This window comes from Oreochromis aureus, linkage group 3 (genome assembly GCF_013358895.1).
Source record: "Oreochromis aureus strain Israel breed Guangdong linkage group 3, ZZ_aureus, whole genome shotgun sequence".
Classification (NCBI taxonomy): Eukaryota; Metazoa; Chordata; class Actinopteri; order Cichliformes; family Cichlidae; genus Oreochromis; species Oreochromis aureus.
The window spans coordinates 2,390,054-2,414,679 of NC_052944.1; the positions used below are offsets into that span (position 1 = coordinate 2,390,054).

General features: G+C 45.7%; 1 protein-coding gene across 5 annotated transcripts in view; it reads right to left on the reverse strand.

The window, feature by feature from the left end:
* The window catches only part of focad (focadhesin), a 32,494-nt gene extending 9,898 nt beyond the window's left edge, over positions 1-22,596 (reverse strand). The window contains exons 1-26 of one of the 5 annotated variants that reach the window (XM_039608981.1): positions 22,520-22,596; positions 19,599-19,670; positions 18,985-19,059; positions 18,395-18,549; positions 18,059-18,151; positions 16,310-16,411; positions 15,973-16,198; positions 15,573-15,779; positions 14,012-14,099; positions 13,639-13,844; positions 13,012-13,272; positions 11,857-11,961; positions 10,506-10,607; positions 10,282-10,409; positions 9,345-9,471; positions 9,099-9,233; positions 6,695-6,745; positions 6,422-6,505; positions 5,997-6,135; positions 4,364-4,552; positions 3,867-3,988; positions 3,674-3,766; positions 2,496-2,584; positions 1,050-1,091; positions 837-945; positions 635-751 (exon numbers count right to left, since the gene is read on the reverse strand). In XM_039608981.1, coding sequence (XP_039464915.1) covers positions 635-751; positions 837-945; positions 1,050-1,091; positions 2,496-2,584; positions 3,674-3,766; positions 3,867-3,988; positions 4,364-4,552; positions 5,997-6,135; positions 6,422-6,505; positions 6,695-6,745; positions 9,099-9,233; positions 9,345-9,471; positions 10,282-10,409; positions 10,506-10,607; positions 11,857-11,961; positions 13,012-13,272; positions 13,639-13,844; positions 14,012-14,099; positions 15,573-15,779; positions 15,973-16,198; positions 16,310-16,411; positions 18,059-18,151; positions 18,395-18,549; positions 18,985-19,059; positions 19,599-19,655 — 3,102 coding nt within the window. In that variant the 5' untranslated portion in view covers positions 19,656-19,670; positions 22,520-22,596. Of the gene's footprint in view, positions 1-634; positions 752-836; positions 946-1,049; positions 1,092-2,495; positions 2,585-3,673; positions 3,767-3,866; positions 3,989-4,363; positions 4,553-5,996; positions 6,136-6,421; positions 6,506-6,694; positions 6,746-9,098; positions 9,234-9,344; positions 9,472-10,281; positions 10,410-10,505; positions 10,608-11,856; positions 11,962-13,011; positions 13,273-13,626; positions 13,845-14,011; positions 14,100-15,572; positions 15,780-15,972; positions 16,199-16,309; positions 16,479-18,058; positions 18,152-18,394; positions 18,550-18,984; positions 19,060-19,598; positions 19,671-20,844; positions 21,694-22,159; positions 22,474-22,519 lie in introns of those variants that run through there. The other 4 variants (XM_039608978.1, XM_039608980.1, XM_039608979.1 and 1 more) reach the window with 4 other exon arrangements.
* Between the last annotated feature and the right edge of the window lie 2,030 nt (positions 22,597-24,626).

The following is a 24,626-nucleotide window of genomic DNA, read 5'->3' on the forward strand; positions in this document are numbered from 1 at the left end:
AGCCTGTTTACGTGTCGATGCAGTTTCAGGTTTGTTTTGCTTCTTTTTTGTGAGAAAGTCATAAAAATAAAGTTGTCTTTGGTTCACTGCATGCTCGGGATAAAGTGGAGCTTCAAACAGCTGCATCTCTGAAGCCATGGGGATGCATTAGTGCCTGCAGTACGTCTGCACGTCTGGAAAGGTGCTGAAAGGTGTTAGCACACGTGCTAAAGACAGTGACGCACACAGCGGCTCCCCTCACTCACACTGATGAACACTTTCAGAGCTCAGTGAAGCTCAGATTGATAAAAGCTGCACCACACTAACAAATCCAACAGTGTTCATCTGACCGGCACACATGCTGGTGTTGCAACTACCCGATAGCCACATCAGCCGTCTCTGAAACCACAGCAGCTAGCAGGCTGTATGCACACAGAGCATGTGTTTCTGCACTGCACACTAGAATAACATATGGTTTATGGGGCAGGTGAATCATTGCATGTTTACTTTTGAGCGTAAGTAAAGTTTTCATAGTGTGAGGTTCAGACTTTGTTATTGCACAGAAACAGTCAGCTGATTCTCTCTGATGTTTCATCACATCACTGTCACGACTCTTAAATCTCTGATTTCTTATGTAAAAGCTGATGAAACTCACGTGTAGAAACCAGGGGAAAACTCGTCCTTTGGACTTGAAGCTGCTGCTGCTGATGCTGAACAGGGTGTCCAGCACCATGGTCAACCAGCTTCCTGTGGCCACAAACTCTGGTCCAGCCTATCAAGTCCAACAGCACTGAGCTAAGCATTTATATGATTATGAAATAGCAAAGGCGCTGTATAACAGGACACTGCAGTCTTACCCCCAGGCTGCCGTCACCATCAGTGGGCAGGTTGCTCTCATACTTAGCAAGGACAGCAGCGAGGCCGCTCAGAGCCAAGATGGCGTTTCCCTGAACAACAGGACTGTCCCTGAAACGATCCACAGAAAGTCATTTCACAGTGCTAACACCAGGTCACTCTGCACAGCTCACCAAAGTGAAGTAAAACAGAGCGATCACAACCAGGAGACTCACTTTGTAGCACCTTTGATGACATCTGCCAGCTGATCTCTGGCCCTGTGTTAGAAAAATAATTAAAATACATTAAAAAAAAGATGAAGAACGTGATGAAGATGGTGACCAGTGTCTGTTAAAGCAGTGATGTACATCAGTACTTTAGTCTAGTTACAACCGTAATTCCAAAAACATCAGGACGGCGTCTCACATGTAAATGAAACAGGATGATTTACAGATTAAATGTAATCACATGTTTAAACTGAGAAAAACTAACATTTTAGGGGAAAACAGAGTATGGAGAATGTAAGTTTGATGGTGTAACTCTGAGACAGACGCCGTAGCATCTTTGTAACAGTCTGTTAATGTCTGAGGGGAACTGCAGCTGGACTTTGGGACAGGAATGTCCTCTTGTTCTTGTCTGACGAGGTAAAATCCTGGATCAGAGTCCTGGGTCTTCTTTGGTGGATTGTTTATTGGCCTCTCTTTTGCCCGGAGAATGCTTCCCTCCATGCTTTCTAAATAAGTCTCTGCTCCAATTCATCCCACAGATGTTCTGCTGGGTTAAAGTCAGGACTCTTTGTAGGCCAGTCAGGTTCTTCCACAGCAAACTACCCCGTCAACAGCACACGTTCATGTTGGGAGCAGGAAATTGTCCCAAATGTCTCGGTATTTGGAAGTACTAAGAATTCCTCTCACCAGAACTAAGTAGCTGAGCCCAACCTCTAAAAAAACAGCCGCACTATCATCCCTCCACCACCAAAGTCAGACAAGTATCAGTCTCCTGATAACTGCTAAACCAGACTCCTCCATCGGACTGCGAGACGGAGAAGCGTGAACACGTCTCGCCTTCTCTGGATTCCAGTGGCGGTGTGCTTTACACCGCTGCAGCTCACACTTTGAACTGCACCTGGTGATGCAGGCAGGGATAAAGCTGTTCCATCATGCAAACCCATGAAGCTGTTCTTGACCCAATCTGAAGGCCACGTGGAGTCTGGAGGTCTGTAGCGCTGGACCCTTCAGAAAGGTACCAACCTCTGTGATTATGTGACCTTATACTTGTTGCATCTGATCACGACACCGTCCAGGAACTTCCTGAGCTCCTGACAGCGACCCACATGTTCATAGAAGCCATCTGTAGAAGTCTAGGTGCTTTATACACCTGTGGCTGACATGCCTGAATACCATGATTCACTTCACTTTCTTCATGGTCGCTCAGGAGGGAGAGCAGGTCGTGTACTGGTCAGGAGGTTGCTGGTTCAGAACCAGTTATTTTGGCTACATAGTGCAGGTGTTACCACAAAGTGTTGATGTAAAGTTTGGTTCACACAGCAGGCAGGGATATATACACATATACACACACTACAGTCATTACAGTAAGATTACAGAGACCTTGTACAAAAGTACTACCATTTATATATACAGACAGTCTACACATATACATGCAGGAATGTGTGTGATTCTCACCACAGCCAGGCACAGTGATGCTTGTACTGCAGCTCCTGTGGATCCTCTTTGCCTTGTTTCTGAAGCATCTCTAATTCAGCACGTCGACCCTGCCAACAAAAACCAAACACTGAGAGGCCTTTACTGTAAGATCAGAGGCCACTGAGGCCTTTACCGTAAGATCAGAGTCCTCGGAGGCCTTTACCGTAAGACCGGAGGCCTCTGAGGCCTTTACCGTAAGACCAGAGTCCTCGGAGGCCTTTACCGTAAGACCAGAGTCCTCGGAGGCCTTTACCGTAAGACCGGAGGCCACTGAGGCCTTTACCGTAAGACCGGAGGCCTCTGAGGCCTTTACCGTAAGATTGGAGGCCTCTGAGGCCTTTACCGTAAGACCGGAGGCCTCTGAGGCCTTTACCGTAAGATTGGAGGCCTCTGAGGCCTTTACCGTAAGATTGGAGGGCTTGGAGGCCTTTACCGTAAGATCGGAGGCCACTGAGGCCTTTACCGTGAACCGGAGGCCTCTGAGGCCTTTACCGAAGACCGGAGGCCTCTGAGGCCTTTACCGTAAGACCGGAGGCCTCTGAGGCCTTTACCGTAAGACCGGAGTCCTCGGAGGCCTTTACCATAAGATTGGAGGCCTCTGAGGCCTTTACCGTAAGATTGGAGGGCTTGGAGGCCTTTACCGTAAGATCGGAGGCCACTGAGGCCTTTACCGTAAGACCGGAGGCCTCTGAGGCCTTTACCGTAAGACCGGAGGCCTCTGAGGCCTTTACCATAAGACCGGAGGCCTCTGAGGCCTTTACCGTAAGACCGGAGGCCTCTGAGGCCTTTACCGTAAGACCGGAGTCCTCGGAGGCCTTTACCGTAAGACCGGAGGCCTCGGAGGCCTTTACCGTAAGATCGGAGGCCTCGGAGGCCTTTACCGTAAGATCGGAGGCCTCGGAGGCCTTTACCGTAAGATCGGAGGCCTCTGAGGCCTGTGGAGGACAGACTGGCTGACATTTGTGTTGTGTCAGTTCCAGTTAGCACATCACCCAATATGTCTTACTCTGTCCTGATGCCACATGGAAAGGGCAGTACTAACCAGCTGGTGAAGTCACACTTCACTATGTGCATTTTAGTCGACTGAATTCTTTGTCTACACTACTTATTTCTAGAAAGCACTTAGTGCTGCATGCTTTTGTAACACTTGCACAAACCTCCATAACGGCGTAGAAAGCTCGGCTCATGAAGCCCCTCCAGGCCTGTGGCAGGAGGAGGGCACGGTGCCACTCAGAGGGCTGGATGTTGACCTGTGCACCAAAATAAAGAAGAAGAACGAGTTCCTTTTTCAAGCTCTGCGTACACGACCAAAGAACAAGAGTGAAAGGAATGGAAGAAGACAACACATACTTCATGAATGAGGGCTGTCAGCGTCTGCTGGTAACTGCGGCTGCGGCTGACGAGGAACCGGCCGATGGGTCTCCCAGCACGATCGGTCTGCACAGACAAACTGTACGACAGAAGCAGCCCAGCTGCACCACAGAGAGAAAGGGTGAGCTCTAATGGTGCTTTCAACAGTAACATGTTGGTACACAGACACACTGTTCACCACGCGTGGGTTTGAAATCTCCACCATGTCCTGGCTTTATGAAAACCAAACCGTAAACACAGATTTAATCTGCAGAATATCTTCGTTTTCCAAACTTCTCCTCAGAAAGACGTCCCTTCCTGTAGCTCCACATATTCTTCCTTCCTCACTGATTTAAGAAACATAACTTTGATATGCTGACTGACAGATTTTACTGAGTTTAAAGGCAAAGGAGCTGACATGTTCATTAGTTACATTCAACGACACCACACAGTCGATATTACTGACACCAACTAAATGAGCGGTGTTACTGGGTCACCTGCCAGTCCTGGCTTCAGCCCCGGCTGCTTGTTTTTCTCGTAGGTCTTGAGCATGAACGACGGGATTCCTGCCACCGTTTTACCCTGGTCCGAGCGGAGGTTACCCCCCCTCAGGGCTGAGAAGTAGATTCCCCGTGGCATCTGACTCATCTCCTGCCTCACCAGTGACGTCAAGAAGAGCTCAAAGGCTGGAAACATAAAAGAAACACCATCAATGCATGCATAATCATCAGCATTACTCAGCATCACATGCAGATGTGACAGATCCACGTTCTCTCCAGGGAGTCAGCAGGAAACACATCAAACACCTGATGTCTGTTTCTGTGCAGGTATGCTCAAATAGCTCAAGCAGCTATGATGTTGATGGTTATGAACAGTTGTGCTAAACAAAAATGTTGTAAAATCATGTAGCATACATGTGTGTTCCTAAAGTATCTTAGCGGTCCCAGGACTGCACTCTCCTGGACAGCTGCTGTACCTGGAATCTGCTTTCAGGGTTACAGCCTCTAACACTCCTACTGCCACTAAGACCACTTTGTTCTTGACCTTCTCCAGTCCCTGGTACTCTGGAAGTTGAAGTACCCCCGGCCCTTACTCCTACTACCTTTAATGGGGGAGCGGGTGGACGGGGCTTCTAGTCCATATGTGGCGTGGGGGTTTCTATATACTACAGCTTCCTGGTTGTGCTTTGAGTTTATGCTATCCCGGCTTGCATCTCACATCCTGGTACTACGTGTTGGAAAATGTCCGTAGCACCTTTGCACAGTCTGCACCTTGGATCCTGTCAGCCGTGGTAGACTCCCTCGTACCACAGGTGACCTCTATGGATCTGGATCTTTCTACCATTCATCTGGCTTCTCAGCATCTGTTTTAGCATCTGCAAGGATTTGGCTCTGACTGATCTTCATCCTGCTGGCCTCTGGTATACCCAGGAACTTTACAGGAACTGGTGAGGTAGATCTCACTGACTCCTCCCATACAGCTTGATGTCATCCATCTACAGCATGACATTTGATGACATAACCTCTTAGTGATGAGCTGGCTTTGGGGATTGAAGCCTATGCAGACAGAAGCTGGGACATTGTCTTTGTACATTGCACACTCCAGTACTGTCTCCCACAGTTCCTGATGAATATTATCAGTGCACTGAAGCACAGTAACAAGCACGTCAGTGTGCATGAATGGGGCATTGAGTCAGGTTGGTCTGCCTAGTCTTAAGTCCTCTTGTACTGTCAGAATGACATGATAGCAACCCTACGAACCAGGAGCCTGTGCTTTGGCCCTTGTGTTATTTCTAATGCTTTTCAGAGTTTTGCTCATGTACTGGCTCATGTGCCTTCACAGCTTCACAGAGTAGCTCCTGTGTCGTGGAGAGGCGAGTTATCGGACCGTGGTTTGATGGCCAGGACGGTTCTGTCCTGTGTTAGCGCCTTTAGCATTCCCCATATCTATAGGCAGTTAATCACTGAACGCTTCTTCGAACAGTAGACATGGATTATGTCAGGTCCCGCTGTTGTCCCGAGACTCATTGTTGGATGTCTGCTTTGTGATGTTGACTGCCTCTTGCTCTCTCTCGTGCCCTGGATGGACGACAGGATACAACCTGTTGGTTTGTTGGCTGCTCCAGTTTACCTGGAAGAACAGACGAGGTGGTGAGAGTCATCAGCTTCACATAAGATGAGCCTGGGACGGAGAGATCCTTCTCATCTTCCTCCTTTTCTTTACTGTGTTCATCTTCTTCGTTTTCAGGGAGCTTTGCAGGTGGTCGGGCCTTCCAATCAAAGAGAAGAGCAAAAGTCAAGCAGGACAATTCAAACAGAGAGCTGACACACGGCGGCGTATAGGAAGGTTTCTGAACACGCTAAAATAAGCTGAAATGTGGTAGTCAGCTTCCTCATTAACTAGTTCCTCACATGATTACACCTGACTAACTTCTGAGGACAATTAATAAAGAAACATTGCAAAATGGTTTGGCTAATATGTTAGAAACCACGAGTCGGACAACAACAAAACTGGAAGTTATGATGTTGTTATGAGAGTGGAGCAGGACTCTTAACTGCCTCAGGAAGGTGGTTGATGGTGTGATCTGTTTCAGGAAAGTGTGCCAAAGCCCTGTAGCCACAGCTGGCCACCTCTGGATCCTGTTACAACACAAAGGTACAGACACATGTTTTTGTTTCCTACAAAATGATGAAAAATATGTGACATCACAGCATATTTGTGCATGTAGGAGTCATCATGTCAGCTGTGTGTGTGTGTGTGTGTGTGTGTGTGTGTGTGTGTGTGTGTGTGTGTGTGTGTGTGTGTGTGTGGATACAGTATATACAGACCTCGCTCAGAGCATAATGCCAGAGAATGCTGACCACCTCTTCTTTTAATTTCTAATGACAAAGACAAAAAATAAGAAGTCATTTTAATGCACATATAACACACACACACACACACACACACACAGACGCACCCATAACACAAAGCACTAGAATCAATAGAGTTTTCCAACCTTTCTCTTATGTTTTCTGCAGACTTTCATTCAGCCAAATGACTGCACTGACCTAAAGCACGATCTGCACGACATTTCCTTTAAACACAGTGAAGGTGGACCCGCTCTTAATATACATGAAACCCAGAATTAGCTTTCATGTATATGAAAGAGTTGCTGCTGTGCTCTGGATCTTTGGCATTTTGCATTAACCGATTTTCTCTAAGCTTAAGTTCACACAGCAGAGGAATTTGTACTGACTCAATGTCTGCAAGGTGCTGCACAGGTCCTGTGGCTGCAACCCAAAACCCTACCTCAGCATGCTGCACAGCAGCTATCAGGCATCCTGTGCTAATATGGTATGTTTGGTTTTGGCCTTTGGTCTTTGTTTGTTTAGATGCAACTTTGCAAACCTAAGCTGTACCTAAGCAGATGTACCCTCTGAAGTCCGAGCAGAGCAGGACTCTGAGGACTGGACCCTCACACGTCTGTACTTTGTGCTTCTACCCAACTTTACATTGATGTGCTAACTTTAGCTACCAAACACAGTGATGTACAGGGTGGCCATTTATATGGATACAGTGTAATAAAATGGGAATGGTTGGTGATATTAAAGTCCTGTTTGTGGCACATGTGACATGTGACATATCAAACTTATTGGTAATGTCACAAGAAAAACAATGGTGTGCTTGGTTTCAACGTAACTTTATTCTTTCATGAGTTATTTACAAGTTTCTCTTTGTTCACAGCCATTGACATGTCGTAGACGTTAACACGTGAGGAGCGGATCGAAATTGTGTTGATATCTGGTGAATGCAGTAACCGGGTCATTGCAGCAGATTTCAATGCAAGACACCCTACGAGACCACCCATCTCCCATGCTACAGTTAGCAAACTGCTTGCTAAGTTTCGTGAAACTGGTTCAGTGTTGGATTTGCCAAAATGTGGACACAAGAAAACTGTCACTAATGAAGAAACATCAGTGGCTGTCCTAGCTTCATTCAGCAAGAGCCCACAGCGTAGCACTCGCTGCATGTCACTGGAGAGTGGCATTAGTCGAACATCCCTTCGGCGGATATTAGCTACTCACAAATGCCACCCTTACAAACTCCAGCTACTGCAGCATCTCAACGAGGATGACCCAGATCGGCGCACAGAATTTGCAGAATGGGCAAAACAAAAATTGGAACAGGACCCTCAGTTCACGCAGAAGATTTTGTTCAGTGATGAGGCAACTTTTATGTGAATGGTGAAGTTAACAAACAAAACCGCCGCTATTGGTCTGACACTAACCCACATTGGATGGATCCCTCCAAGACTGTTGGAACAACAAAAGTGATGGTTTGGTGTGGTATATGGGGCACAACGATAGTGGGTCCATTCTTCATCAATGGAAACCTCAAGGCCACTGGATATTTGAAATTGCTACATGATGATGTGTTTCCCTCTTTATGCACTGAAGCTGGCACGTTCCCTGAGTTTTTCCAGCAAGATGGTGCACCACCACATTATGGGTGCCAGGTCCGAGCATTCCTAGATGAACAGTTTCCTGGAAAGTGGATTGGTCGTCGTGGGCCAGTTGAATGGCCCCAAGGTCTCCCGATCTGACCCCTTAGACTTTTATCTTTGGGGTCATCTGAAGGCAATTGTCTATGGTGTGAAGATACGAGATGTGCAGCACCTGAAACTACGGATACTGGATGCCTGTGCTGGCATTTCTCCTGCGGTGTTGCTATCAGTGTGTGAAGAGTGGGAGAAGAGGGTTGCATTGACAATCCAACACAATGGGCAGCACACTGAACACATTTTATAAGTGGTCAGAAACTTGTAAATAACTCATGAAACAATAAAGTTACGTTGAAACCGAGCACACCATTGTTTTTCTTGTGACATTACCAATAAGTTTGATATGTCACATGGCCCTCTTCCTATTGAAAAAACAAAAGCTGTATCCAAGATGGCCGACTTCTAAATGGCCACCATGGTCACCACCCATCTTGAGGAGTTTGCCCCCTCACATATACTAATGTGCCACAAACAGGACTTTAATATCACCAACCATTCCTATTTTACGGTGTATCCATATAAATGGCCCACCCTGTAGAGATGTGACTCTACAGTAAGGTTAGGATGTACAAACAGCTGGTGAGAGTCCTGTTTACAGACAGAACCACAGAGAAAAACATAACCTGGTGGAGTTCCTGTGTCACTCTGTTAGCTCCTTAACACAGAGGAACATGAACGTTACGACGCACCTCGTACTGCTCTGATTTAACTGTGAGCTGAGGCACCAGAGCCAAAAGCTCAGCCATGGCTTGAACCACTCCTGGCTGTGAGTGACAGCTGAGCTCAGGCCAAACAGTTCTCCATGCTGAGATAATATCCACCACCTGAGAAAGAAAGATTTATTTTAAGACCAGAACTTTGGAAAAGATTCAAAAGTTATGATCCAGAAACATGATTCCTGAATTTAAAGAGACAAATGGAGACAGACGAGGTACCTCTGCTCGACACAGCTCCTGTAGTCCCTGCAGGACGAGAGCAGCCGGGGTTGCCAGGTCTGGTCTGTTGCACTGTTTTAAAGTGAGTGAAATGGCAGCCACCATGTCCCCTGCATGCTGGTAAGGCCTGGTTAACACACACATCAGCGTGGACAAAGTGGAAAATGTGTTTCTTCTAATTTTGTTACTATTTTTATTAAAGAAAAAAAGCATTAAAAGTGCCAGGACACGTTTAATCAAGTAAATGCCAAACAGCTTCTTATCATTGCAAACTCTTATGTCTGCAAAGGTTTTACAATAAAAGCAAACATAAGCATTTGTGAAAACAACGAAACAGCTCAATGATTTGCTAAATTTGTACTGTAGCATCCATCCAGAGGGTTTCCCAGGTTTTCACTAATGCTGGCTAAAAAAGCTGCATGTACATGTTAGCAGGTGTAACAGGACTTTTATTTTGATAGTCTGGCAGAGACAGGAAGTTAGCTGCCTCTCAGTCTCTCTGTTTGAACTGAACTTTGTAAGACTTTGATCATTCTGGATTCAGTCACGTGTAGCTGCTCTGGACATTTGTACGTAAATATTTAAAACTGGACTCCTGCTGATTTTTGGAGAAACAGGGACTCAGTGGAGCGTCGAGCTGAGGCTTCATCACTGCAAAGCTACAAAGTGCATTCATTTATCTTAACAAGTCCGTCAGATGTGATGTGACCAAAGCTGAAAAAACAAATATTTCTATTTTTCTGAACTTTTATCAGCTTGTTGAGCAGAAACATCCATGAAGAGTCCAGTCAGTGATTATTACTCATTAGAAGGGAAAATGAATAATCCTGGTGTTGGAAGCTCACACTGTCTGCACTGTGCATGCAAAGTCCACTGAATGAATGAACCAGTGAATGTAGGAAGCGCCCACTGTTTCTGTAAGTATGGGAGGACCCACCTCTCTCTGCAGATGTCCCTGACACAGGCGGCCCTGGCCAGGATCTGCTCCCACTGGGCGTCCCTCCCCAGCACCACCCTGCTGTCCTGCTGGCTCATTAGATGCTGCAGCTCTGGGTAGACCCGGTCCTTACAGACATGACCAAAGCAGCACACAATCACAGACAAACAGAAGCTTTGAACACATGAATATGACATTTATAGTAATGCGTTATTATTGCAAACCTGTTTTTTCCACAGAGCGGTCATGAGGCGCAGTCCCACTGCTCTCAGCTTGGGGGAGCCGGCCAGCATGTGCAGACTGTGCAGCACGATCGGGAAGCAAAGCTGGAATATTACAGCACAGATGATCAGAGCCAAGTTTACAAGAGAAACACACGGTTACAGCTGAAGAAGGCAGATGTTAGACGATGACTGCTGGTTTGGAGAGTCCAGCTTCCTGACAGAGTGCTTTATACTACAGAGCACTGCATCTACCCCACACAGAGGCTGCTGTGGTGGAGTCCAATCCCAGCTCCTACAAACTGGGTACAAGAAACACTGTCCGTGTTCACAAAGAGAAAACTGTGTGGAAGACATGGGAATTTCTCTTTGTTCCTTTGTCAAAGTGTTAAACATCGAGAGGGGAACATTTCAGTTATGTGCACAAACTGATTTACCAACATTTGCCACACACAGTGTCCTGCTAATGGTGCTAATGTTTAACACAGTTTGTTTATTGCAGTGTTTGATTTTTTGCTCTTGACATTGTGCCAATCATTTGTGCACGGAGACGGCGTCACAGAGATTTGATGGACATCAGTCTGATCTCTGCTTTTACACTGATAAACCTCAAAAACACATGTTTGTTCATAAGGTTCATTTCAGGACCACAGACAGCGCAGGACGATCAGCTGTGCTTTATGGATCTCCATAAACTCAGCTGCATTAATGTGACAGACATGAGCTGTAGATCACAGATACACACCCCATCAGCACAGATGTGTTAGTGGTGCTGTTAACACCAGCTGGAGACATTTACAGTTAGTTGTATCCCTCAGCTGTTGTCTAACTACAAGAATGTATGTGTAGGTAAAATACTGTACTCACAGTCCCAGTTTGGAGCCTTTGGACCATGTGACCTCTGTTTATATGATTTCATTACAAAGCTGTTGCTGTTCTATTAGCAAATTACTGGCAACCAAAAATCTCATGTTGCTCTGAGCTGAGCAGCTCCTGGCAGACTGAACATGCTGTACTGAAATGAAATGACAACTTTTATAAATCACCTACAAAACTAAACTAACATCTATTGCTGCTATTGGTGGATTGTGCTCACACGCTGGTTTGCCAGTGACCCGGGTATTTGGGACACGCGGGTCACTGGTTTTTAAACTCTAGAAGCCTCCTGGATGAAGAGAAGCTCCTCAGACTACCATGACCTGGATGACCCACACAGATAAAAGCTCATCTGTATGTATGATGGACTAAAACACACTGTGAGCGCTCAGATGAAGTAGAAAGGTGCTGCTGATGTTCCAGCCCCGTCTCCATACGCTCACAGTCAGTACAGGCTCTTCTTCGTCGTGCTGCGTACCTTATGAGTGCCGAGGTTTGGCAGGCTTGTGAGAACAGCGTGAGCCAGGACGGGATTCTTTTCTTTGGTCAGTTTGAACAAAAGAAGCAGCAGGAGGGGCGGGACCTGCAGAGGGAAACACCCACATCAGCAAACACACCAACCAAACATTAAATGCACTTTGTCAGACCTTACAGAGGCTGCATCATCGACCTGTACGTGCACACAAACTGACAGCTTCACAGGATGTTCAGCATAAACAGATAAAGCAGGGCTGAGTCTGCCCTTGTGATGCTAAATGTGTTGTGCCCATCTTGTACTCTGCAGTCAGTTAAAGCTTCATAGATCACACATGAAGTCCTGACACTTTAGTATGAGACAGGTTACAAATAAGGAAACAGTGAGACAGCATCATGGTCCTTAGATACACCACGCTGCAGTGTCACAGCTCTTAATTACCACCACACACCTAATGGCACACCGAGCTTTAACTGTTGCAGAGCGAACGCTTCACCTGCACGGCCCGAGAGCGAGAGGGAGGGGCAAAGACAATAAAGCTGAGAGACGACACGTTTAATGCTGTCAAGCCAAAAACATCACTTTGAATCAATATCACTGCAGTAAATCATCATCTAAGGTTTCATAGTGGTTAGCTTCTGGCTTTTCCTGTAACAAAGACCTGCTGCTGCACGCAGGCAGATTTAAGATGACAAGTACGAGCGAGCAGAGATCTCCAGAGGACTCAAATATGCCAACAAGCTTCAACCAGTGCATCCAAACACCAGTGTGTGCAGCACTCTGGGAGCAATTAGAGCAGAAGGTGAATCCTCTGGGGCCCGGTGCACGCTTGAGTAATGAGGGGTAAACTTCACACTTCATCTGGAGCTAGTGACTCCAACACAAGTCCAGAGGGAAGTCTGTCCCCTTAAAGCACTCCCTAACCTCTCCCTTTATACGGCAGCAGATTAGCAGCAATCACACAGCAGTGACAGCTTTTATCTTCCTGCTGATCTGAACCATTTCAAAGTCATGTGTTGGTGCCAAAATACCAGGTTATCAACATGTGTTTACTGCTGTTAGAAAGACAAACACAAGCTAGCTCCCTTACATACAATATATCTACATGTCAGAGGGAACACGTGCATTACTTTATATTCAGTCCACAGATTTATCTACCTGGCAGGGGTCGGCAGCGGCGACAGCCTGGCTTGCTTTCAAAGCCAGCTGGCAGATGTTTTCCTGACCCGTGATGATGAGATAAGTCACAATCAGGACAAGAGAGGAGGACAGGCGCTGGCTGGACGGCAGGGCGGAGCTGACCGCCAACAGCCAATCGGTCGCTGCTGCTGGATTGTTGGCCACTTTGCGCAGTACCGACAAAGACACGCTGAGCTCACTATACCAGGAACTCAGAGACAGAGTCAGTGATGGGGCAGGCTGAGGGAGACAGATTCATGAGAAACAAATGATAAAGAACAAAGAGCAAAGCTACAGATGCACCATGAATGTTAATGAAGTGGAATTTAAGGATCAAGCAAAGCATCCCAGAGGAACAACACTCCAGAGACTGGATGCTGACCCTGAAGAAGAGGCCATGCTACAGAATGGTAAAGCCCTGTTGCTATGACACTGAGAGGGAAACAGTATTTTTGGATGGATGTCGTCTGTGCTCTAATGCTCTAACACCTACCTGCACTATTGTAACAGTGTTTGAATTACGTGGCTACACCTCAAAGAAAGACTCCAAAAACTGAATGTGAGAAGCAGGCCTGGGGTTACCTGCTGAGTTACCTGCTGGGTTACCTGCTGGGCTACCTGCTGGGGTTGATCTGTGGCCCTGCTAATGCTGCGCAGCAGGCTGTGAGCCAGCCTGTGGTTGGTGCTGTGTGTGTTTTGGTCAGACAGCGGCTCAGTGAGACCCAAGCAGGACAGGAGCTGCAACACAGGGAGAATCAGGACCGGACTCAACCAGGGCGACGCCTCCGCTTGTTCAGGGACCAAACTCAGTGCTGTGTTGAGAGAAAGAATATCTCATGTAGGACACAAAGCTCTGTGAGGTTCCAACCATGACCTGCACACACAACCTAGTTTTGTTCCCACTAATTCTTTCACTGCTTCAGAGTCTCTTAAAGGAAGCTAAAGCCAGCAGAGCTTTGTCCAAAAATAATCACTTTACCAAGTCTGAGAAGGCTGGTCAGCTGATCTGAAGGGGTTTCCAACAAGAGCAAGGCCACGCCCATCATCAGCTCATCCAACAGCAACTCCTGCAGAAAACAAACAGCGATGCCAACAGGTCAATACAGGCCGCAGGCTCCAGGCCACAGAGGCCCGAGGGCTTACACATTACAGCACTGACAATGTTCACAATGGGGGACATTTGACCCACATGTGTAAACCTCTCTATAGGCCAGAAGGCATCTTGTTCCACTTACTGACATCAGCAGCAGACTGGAGTCTGACAGCTAATAAATAAGTCAGCATGTTTGGTTTTATAAGCGTGGACAGGATCGATGGTCAGGCTTCCTCTCAGAGAGGCTCCAACTGCAGGATGTGAATGATGTTAATAAGGTGAAACGTGTAAACAGAATCGGTCCCAGCATGGAGACAGTGTGTGAAGAAGACTCTGTATTTACATGAACCAATCACCACTGCAGAGCAGTTCATTTAATCCCTACGTAAGAAGATCTCTGTAACCGTCACTACAGCTGTTTCTGTGATGAAGAGTTTCAGTCAGCTTTCAATAATCAGCTGTTTGGATGAGATGGAGCGCAGAGACCAACAAGTGCTCAGCATCACTGGGAACAAACCACTTCAGGTGACCCATCATGGAGCTCATCCAGAGGACGCAGAGCAGCAATCAAAGCAAAGGGTGATGAATCTAAAACATGTGCTGAGTTACTTCCTTCCACACGTGTTCATAGTTCTGATGGCTTCAGTGAGAATTAGTCTAAACTAATTTTTCACACTAATTCTGGTCACACAGCATCTCCAACACTGCTTTCTTTAATGTGACTGGAGCCTGAGGGTGCACAGCCTGACTTCATCACATAAGTTAGTGTAAACAAACCTGATGACAGCCATGAAAATGAGCAGAGGCAGAGACTGTAGTGCAGGCTGTCACACACACAGGTCACATGTACTTCTATCAGAGATCATTCACGTGTCAGTTATTAACGGCTCGTCAGTACATAGGAGCTGAATCTTCAACCCTGCTGAGAAGCCATGTAGGAGGGGTGGGACTGTATTTTAATGGGCACACCATGCAGCCAATCACACGCAGAGTGTCTGGGATCATACCATTATGTGACAGAAGGAAGGCCAGGGACACAGAGAGACGGGCAGCGTGAGCGGGCTAAAGTGAGACCAGCTTTGATTTTCAGCCATCATGGAGGACAAAAGGTTTCACACCTGTTCTTAAACTCAGGTGTGCTCTCCCTGGTAGCAACAAGGCTTTTATGAAACACTGAACCAAAAAACGCTACATTTCTACAAAGTGTCTTTGAGTGTCAGATATTCACATGTGTGCATGTCCATGTCAGCCCGCTGCTGTCAGTGAAGAAGCTGATAACCAGCTCCTGTGAGTCCAGGCTCAGGTTTGGAGCAGAGATATTTGCACACGTAAAACAAAAAGCATCACTTTTGTTTACTTCCATATTTAGACTCGCTCACGTTAACTAGCACAGCAGCACGGCTTCTTTATTTTTGCTGGTGTCTGATTGTTTACAAACAGCGATCACCTGACAGGCTGGAACCAGCTGCTGTATTAAGCCGATTATTGGTCTGCAGTCTCCGTTGAACTCGAGGCATCGCCGACACGCACACAGCAGCTGCAGAGCCAGCGCCGCTTTCTCTGGTTTCCACTGGTCTCCAGAGGTCCCAGTTAGATCTTGGAGCAGAGCGCCCACAAATGCACACAGCTCCAGGACTGCCTCCACGCTGTCCACCTGCAGGGACAGAGAGGAGAGGCTGACGTAGCTCCATCCTGCTCTCTGTGTTAGTTACTTCCTGTCAATCTGAGCGAATGCAAATGTGTCAGAGAGACACATTTACATGAACGATGGTGGACTGTAACATACAGAGTGGAAACATGTTGACCGTGTCTTTGTACAGTTACCCAACATAACTTCAGTGTGTTACCTGCATGTGTGGAACCAGCTGACAAAGACAGAGCAGCAGCCTGTCAGACACTGGGGACAGCGTTTCCTGCTCCTTGTTCTGGGGGACGGACCTGGATCCTCCCTGAATGGGCAGCATCACCCTAAGAAGACTCTGTCGAAGGAGCGCGTGCTCGGGTTGCCTGTGAGGTTGGCAGTATAGGTACCGAAGGAAGGGGGCCAGCATGGTGATATAAGCTGCTTTATCTCTGTAACGTACGCACACACTGGAGTCATGAGAATCTCTGAAAATATATCATCTCATAACGTCCAAACTAGTGTACAACATAACAGGCTACGATAGAACCAGTAAGACTTACCTGTCAACAGCTTTCTGGATAAAGTCATCGATCTCGAACAGCAGAGCCGGCCAGCAGTCCGCTCTGTTCTCCAGGGCTGTGACGTACGGGTGAGGGCTGCTCCTGCAATGGACGGGTCAGTGTCCCAGCTCTGATTCAAATCATGCTCCCAACAAACCACTGAGTCAGTCTGTTACAACGAAGACAAACTAAGAATCCACACAAGAGCTGTTGCCTTCCTTCTCTCACCCCAACCAATCACAGCAGATGGCCCCGCCCCTCCCTGAGCCTGGTTCTGCCGGAGGTTTCTTCCTGTTAAAAGGGAGTTTTTCCTTCCCACTGTTGCCAAAGTGCTGCTCATAAGGGGTCATATGATTGTTGGGTTTTCTCTGTATTATTATAGGATATACTGTACAATATAAAGCGCCTTGAGGCGACTGTTGTTGTGATTTGTTGCTGTATAAATAAAACTGAATTACAAGTTCTCCAAAGAACAAGTGCAAACTGTTAACACTAAAAATTATTGACAGTGTTATTTTAAAGCATCGATCCTTTACTATTGGCCAAGTGCTACACATCGTCACATTTGTTAAATGTAGTCATATAAATAGTCCTCCAACATCCACACTGTTTACACACAAACTGGATTTATACACCCACTCCCACAGTGACAATCTAAAGGCAAAATGTCACGTAGCTGCCACCTATGAGGATGAAAACATGCTTAAAAATATTGTGTACTCACACGCACCTCTAACCAGAGTCGAGTTTGAGAGACAAAACGTTAGCAGTTCCATACACACTAATGCATCCACTGATACCATTATAGATCCAGCCTTTGAATGAAGTGCTGTGTGCCTGTGACAGCCTGCACTGTGGGCCGGACGTCTGGTCCTCCGTGTTTCCAGTCTTCACATGACGTAACCTGTTTGACCATATGTGTCACCCTTCAGCACGCCATTTCCAGACCCTGAGTTTCAATACAGCGCCAACTCGTCAGCCTATCAGAGCACTCCTCACGTTTCAGCACAAAGGAAGCAAACAATCAGGAGTTTCTTCTATTTATTGTGACTCAAAGTCTGTTGGTGTTTCAGAACACTGGCAGACAATTTGGACAGAGGAGATCTTTCTGTTGCACCACTGATTTTTATATGGATGTTCACGAGTGTCTTCAACCTTTGAGGTGAAGTCTGCATTCATCCACAGGACAGATTTTATACACTAAAAAGAGGAGAGCTCACTATATTGGGACCAAAACATCACTTTTAATGTTAAAACCCTGTTCATTCTTACAGCGGCCCCATCACTGCAGCCACCGTCTGTCAATATGTCACTCTGTCCTCACTCATGAACAACACCCACAGATACTTAAACGCCTCCAACTTGGGCGCCAGCTCGTCCTTGACCTGGAGTGGGTGCTCCACTGTTTTCAGCTTTGAACCACAGCCTCAGACTTGGAGGTGCTGATTCTCATCCCAATGTTTCACACGCAGCTGCAGAATTACTCAAAACATACCCATCCCTGTCTGCCACCTCTCACTCTTTACATGTAGTCAGTATTTTTCAACGTCACGCACTAGTTTGGGACTGAAGCACCAGGGCCTTTGACTGCAGCCCCACAGAGCACCGGACCCCTACAGCACCTCAGGTGGGTGATGGACCAGTGCTGCTTCTTTGGACTAGCAGGAAGCTACAAGCTATTTGCAGCTTGATAGATTATACAGGACAATATGTATGAACATCTCTAGATATTAGACATGAGAAACTTACCTGATAGAATACGGACAGGTGAAGTGTCCATCGCTCTGGTCAGCCTGCATCTCCAACAATCGCCGAATGACTTTTATCAACCCTTGAGTGTGTCTGTTGGATATCAGAGTCAGAATAACTGAAAAAACTAACAGTGTGAGCGTTTTCATTGCTTCAAATGTTTTCAAATTTCCTGCTGAGGTCCATCTTTCATGTCGTGCCTTTGTGCAGCGGCTGTAACGCTGCATGGATGCCAGGTTACAGAGCCTCTATCAGACTCATTGACAAACAGCTGCCGTGGCTGAGCTGAGCTTTCTGAGGCAGGATCGTGGCGTCCAATAACTGCGTGTTGCATACCTTGCAGAAGGCAGGAGGTTGAGGACACCATTGAGGATGTACTCCAGGTCTGCATGGCCCTGGTCCACCAATAACACCAAGGTGTCACAGCACGCTGAACACACCACAGCACAGTCACTGCAGCACTGCTGCCACAAAGCTTCCAGTGCTGGGCCCTGAACGACAACAGTGATGCAGTCAGTGTTTCAGAAGTTTAACACAACTATCTGTGCCATTTCCACACATGCACTGAAGCCCTGAATGAAAACGGACAAAGACAGAGGTGCAGGTGAGAATACAGTCTGTCCCACTCAGTTCAGCCACTCGGGCTCAGCACTGATTCAATCCCAACTCACAAGGTTTGATTAAATTTGGACTCAGACAGTCAGAAATATTCTAACTATGATCGTTTATCAGAGCATATCCATATTTTATATCTGTGTATAAAAACAAAGCTGACACTGTGAGATCAGAGGTGTCAGCCTCACAGCAGATGTGTCAAAGTAACTGAGGATCAAACACAGGACCACATGAAGCAGATGTTCCTGGCCTGCTCTTTTATACTTCATGTAACTAAAGAAATGATCATATGTGATCTTACAGGAACTCACCTGAGCACAGGACCAGCTGATTTGTCCATTTGACCCTTTTTCCTTTAAGACAGCTGCAACAAGACTTCTCACCATCTACAACACAAGAAAATCACACTTCTGTACCATTATTCACAATAACAAAGAGAAGAAGAGAAACCAACACTACAGTGTGAATGAATGAATGAATGAATGAGCCTACAGGGAGTCTGTGTGTGTTCAGTAAAACCTGCCTCCCCTCTACATAAACATATTATACACACACGAGTGTGAGTGACTCAGAAACCTTTGTGGTGCCAACAAACATACAAAGTAACTCTGTGTCTGTGATCTTGTTACACTGTAAACTCACCTCATGTCTCTTTAAAATCCTCCAGCAGCTGCACACATGTATCAGTGCACCTTACAGTCATGTTACTCTATCAAATAGTTACTGATTACTCTGTCTTATCAGGATACTTTTCTATGAGTATTGCTGAATTCCTGTTAATGGTAGAGATCTTCTGCCTGTGTGAGCTGCTAGTTTACCTCTATCATTAATAAATCACTGGTACCTGTGGAATCTCTGCAGACAAGGGAAGGATCATTTGTATCATTTGGATGGGAGGAGTCACAGAGCAGAGTCCGCCTCTTACCTGGGCTTGTACGACAGGGCTGGGGAACTTGAGCCGTGTCTTTAAACTCTCCATCATGTCCCTGGATCAAACCTGTGAACATCCAGAATCTCCATTAGAACAAGAGAAGGAGGTTTGATCAAAGTAAAGACAGCTCTCCTGTTAAACTACAGATGATCACATATCAGGGCAAATCAGACTTTAGCTCAGGGACGTGACATCGAACCCCTGACTGATCCAACACTTTATTCTTCCTCTCAAACAAACATCCCCAAATGTTTGTCCCAAACAAAGGAAACCAAGATTACCATTCAGCATCCACCCACTAACTAAACAACACTTTAGGTTCATATAAAGTTTCTGGATGAAACTTTATATGAACTTACATGACGTGTACATTGTTGTTTCTAAATGCATTTTGCTAAACTATCTTAGTACTGTGGCAGTGTGTTGTCATGTATATCTATTAATAAGTGTTCAAACAGTGATGCTAACAGTGCCTGATTACGTTATCTTATATAACAAATATGTAGCTTTCAAAGAGAACACATGGTGATAGATGATGAAGTCTCCCAGCAGCCCTCCTACTGCAGTGTTACTGGGATACGGCTCAGAGAGCTGGGAGCTGGTCCACAGGAGATGGGCCACTGAGAGACAGCTGAAGGCACTGCCTCCTATTCTACCCAGTAACAACAAATAAGGCTGCAGTCTGAGGAGGGAGTGTTCTATCAGTATAACTTTGTACTACAAGCTTTTTAAGAGACGACAGAGGCTGATTATTCGAGACCTCGTCTGTCAGAAGGAGGATTTTAAATCTTGGATTTAACAGGGAGTCAGTGAAGAGGAGCTAATATGTGACAAATATGCTCTCTTTCTACTTCCTGTTGGTACTCGTGCTGCAGCGTTTCAGGTTAACTGGAGGCTTTGAGGCTTTTCATGGCACTTGTCTGATAACACTGACTCACAATCATGCAGCTAGAATCACTCTCAGCTTAGTGGCCGTTCACAGACCTACATGGTTGTTTGTGCACACTGAGTGATATATTCTGCTCAAAGATGGCTCCTCACAGCTTCACTGGAGGCCACGATGATGCTGTTTCTAAGAGTTTTAGGGCCGAGCACAACAGCCTCTGTCTGAATTTAGAAGCAGGAAATTAGAGGTCACCATTAGAGGTCACCAGGTCTTTTAGGTCTCTGTGATCAACCAAATCACAACAACAGTCACTTGAAGGCACAGACCATGAAGTACAAAGAAAATCCCACTAACCGGTCAACCCCAATGAGCAAGCCCTTGGCCACAGCGGGAAGGAAAATCTCCCTTTTAGCCGAACCAGACTGGAGGACGGGCAGACGTCTGACCGACTGGTGGAGGGAGGGACTCACATGGTGGATACACATCTCTCACAGACGGTGAGAGGACAAAGACAAAAGTATCACCTCATATCAGGCGGCACCTCCAGGGCTGAAAACTGAAACCTGTGCAGAAGTGCCAAAAACTGCAATTCCCCTAACGGCCTCTGGAGCCTGCATCCAAAAGTGAGACAACCCCAACAGCCCCCTATATGAGCACTGTTACAGTTTACAGCTGTAGCTTTTTAGCAGGCCTCACCTCTGCCAATCCAAGTGACCCACCTGTGTCACACACACTGTGAAGCTGAGCAGTGTGTCACAATGAAAGCTCCTGCTTCTTCCATGGTTTTATATACACATGCTGTGTGGATCTGTGTCTGAAGGAGCAGAATACATTGGGACGCACACTCATTGTGTCCCAAGTGTCACTTTCAAACTATAAAATACAAAAATAAAATCAGCAGCGTTTGCTCTGTTGGTCTCTAAAGAGGATATCAGGCTAAATACATCTACAGTTATTAAATTAGTGCGACACACCATGATGAGCTGCACTCAGACTGATACAGCCACAAACTACGTGACAGCTAAAATAATTAATCAAGAATAATCCCCCAGATATATAACAAAGCTCAATCTGGAAATGGCAAAGCCGACCAGCCAAGACAGAGCAGCATGTTTATGAAGTGTCCCACAAGAAACTGGACACAGATCTAGAGAAACCAGGAGAGGAACTGTGGTGTTACATGATGAGTGGGTGAATACAGCTGTTATGGGTCACTGAGTGAAGGATGCAACAGGAGTTAGACCTGCTCTCCTGTCTGTTTTGGAGATGGTGACAATGACTTCAAATTAAAACATAAAACCCAGCTGGATGTGTCGTAGTGGAAAATGTCCAGTTTGTCTTTGAGAGTGACTGGACTGGACGAGGAGGGCCAGCTCAGGGTGAACCTGAGACCAGGTGACAGACCTGGATCCTCGGGACCAGGTGAGACGGAGGCAGATGAGTTGCTATGGAGACACTAAGAGGAGAAACCGGAAGAAGGAGGATGCGCTACTATCTGTGGCGTTTCCATCAGAGCCGCTGCACAGATCGACCCTGCAGGGCTTCCGTCGTGATGTTCATGGCAGGAACTCTGCATGGTTTCTTGAAACTACACCGTTAGCTGGGTGACATTAACGGCGACATGTGTGAAAACTGCAGTTTTCCAAGTGACAATACTTTTGTTAATTACGTGAGTGAAAATAAGGTTGATTTGTCAAAGCGGTTTCCTGCGGTGCGCAGCTCGTCCTGATGTTTCCTACATTTCCCACAGGCCAAAGCGCTTCACCACAAAGCTTCCGTTCACACGAGGCCATCCACAAATATCTGGTGATCGTAATACGGAGAAAACTAAACTGTAAAGTCGTCTGGACACAACTTAGCACTGAACAGGACCTGCTAATAGCAGCTTAGCATCAACACAAGCTAATGCTAACGTTATACAGCTGACGGTAGATTCACTGTTATAGACACGCGGCTGTAACTGTAACTGCAGCAGGCTAAGAAAGACTAAGCTCAGTTAAAGTTATACATGATGTTCAAAAAACTTTACCTCCTCCATCCAGCAAACCCGCACGGAAATACGGCGAGCAGCGAGGGCCAAAAAGGACAGGAAACCGCCTGTCTGACGCGATTACGTCACAGACATGCACAGCACGCGCAGGCTCATATTTTCAGCACATTTAACAGAGCACTGCAATTATTATTGTTGTTGTTGTTGTTGTCATTGTTTCTTGTTGTTAATATTATTTTATGACAAAATGTTGACACACTGTGTGAAATGTAAATAAAATTGAATGGTTTGTAAATCTCATGAACCCATACTTTATTCATAACACAACATAGAAAACATATGAGCTCATTGTGAATTTGGTGGCAGCAACATCCCAAAAAGCTTGCAGCATGGCCATGTTTCCAACATCACCTCTGCTTTCATCAACCGTCCATAAACACCTGGGAACTGAGGAGACCAGGTGTTGGACTTTTGGGAGAGCATCATTTTTGTCTGATATAAGGGACAGAGCTGCTCAACAGTCCCCCTTAAACATGTAAAAGGCATCATCTCCATGGGAGCACATGTTGCTCTAAAACCTGTGTATATAATTCAGTCTTGGTTCCTTTCCAAATGTGCAAGGTGCCAATTCCATAGGCACTGATCTAATGCCAACCATCAGAGATGCAGCCTTTTTAAACACTGATAACAAACTTCAGCTCAGACATGTAAAGCGTCTCATTACAGATGATTTACAGCCGGCGAGCCTTCAAAGTCTTGGGTCTGAGTTGAGTCCATAAGAAACCATGTCGGCCGGTTTGGAAGCACGAAGCGAGGCTCCACATCTTTTTTTATTAATTACTTATATACGATCCAGTAATTTAGGTCAGTATCGGACTGATACCGATACGAAAGATCGGATCGGTCCATCTCTAGTTCAGCCTTATAAAATAAACACAGTTTAAAAACATCTAACAACTAAATCAAGCGTAGCCTGAACTTACAGTCACACTGAACACAGCAGGTGTCCCTGCTCTCAGATACAAAACCTGCCTTTAAAAGTTACGAGTAATGAAATCAGCAGTACTGATTTGATCATTTGTAGTCTCACACACTTGTGTGAGCATTTTGTTGTTTTGGTTCACATCGGTTGATATTCTGCTGTAAACAACTAATGAGAACATTTTCTAAACCTCTGAGTGTCCATCAGGATCCTGTAGAAACAGCTTCCATGTCAAACATCAATATTCTGAATTCTGTTTAGAAAGAAAAAGATTTTTAGAAAATTCTCTAAAGAATTTAACGTCTGCATTTAACTATTTATTAATTTTTTAAATGTCACTCTAGCACAGATTTCTTTAGTCACGTCTTTCTGTGTCTTCCATACAAACTTTAAACATGCAAACACTCAACACAGCAACACTGAAAGCATTTCAGTGTAAATTTCATTCAAATCAAACTTTATACACAATTACAATAATGGAACAAAAGACAATCTAAACATTAAAACACTACAGCCAATGAAGAAACAAATAAAACCAATCACAATCAACATCAAAATATGATCATAGAAAAAAAGAAGAGGCATATCATACACTTCATATACGTTCATGTGATCTCTACGTTCAAAAAACCCAATAACCTTGAATCTTTCTTTTAAATTACATTTAAATTTCTGCTGGCAGCAAAGAAATTAATCAGAAATTAACCACAATTAATCTGCAGCTTCATCAATGTGATGCTGAGTTTCTGACTGAAATTCAGTCTGAACATGTCTGACTCTGTTAAACAGTCAGAGTGTTTCTCTAACAGCAGGAGCCTCTTTACACTCAGCTTCACACAGACGAGCTGAGGAATGATCAAGCAAACTTCTTCTTCTGTCATTTTTAACAGCAGCTTGCATCCAAAGATGTTGAACTACTGCCATCTCCTGGCTTTTACTCTTACTTCTCTTCCAGATCCTCAGATCCTCTTGATGACATCAGTATTTCTCAAAAATGAAAAACCGCTCCTTTCACCTCATCATGACTTAACTGATTAACCACTTTTTCAAACGTAAGTTTCATTTCACCACCAGTTCCTACCCTCAACACTCTCCTTTGACTTCTATACTTCCTGCAACTAATAACCACATGTTCAACCGTCTCCATAGCATTACACCATCACA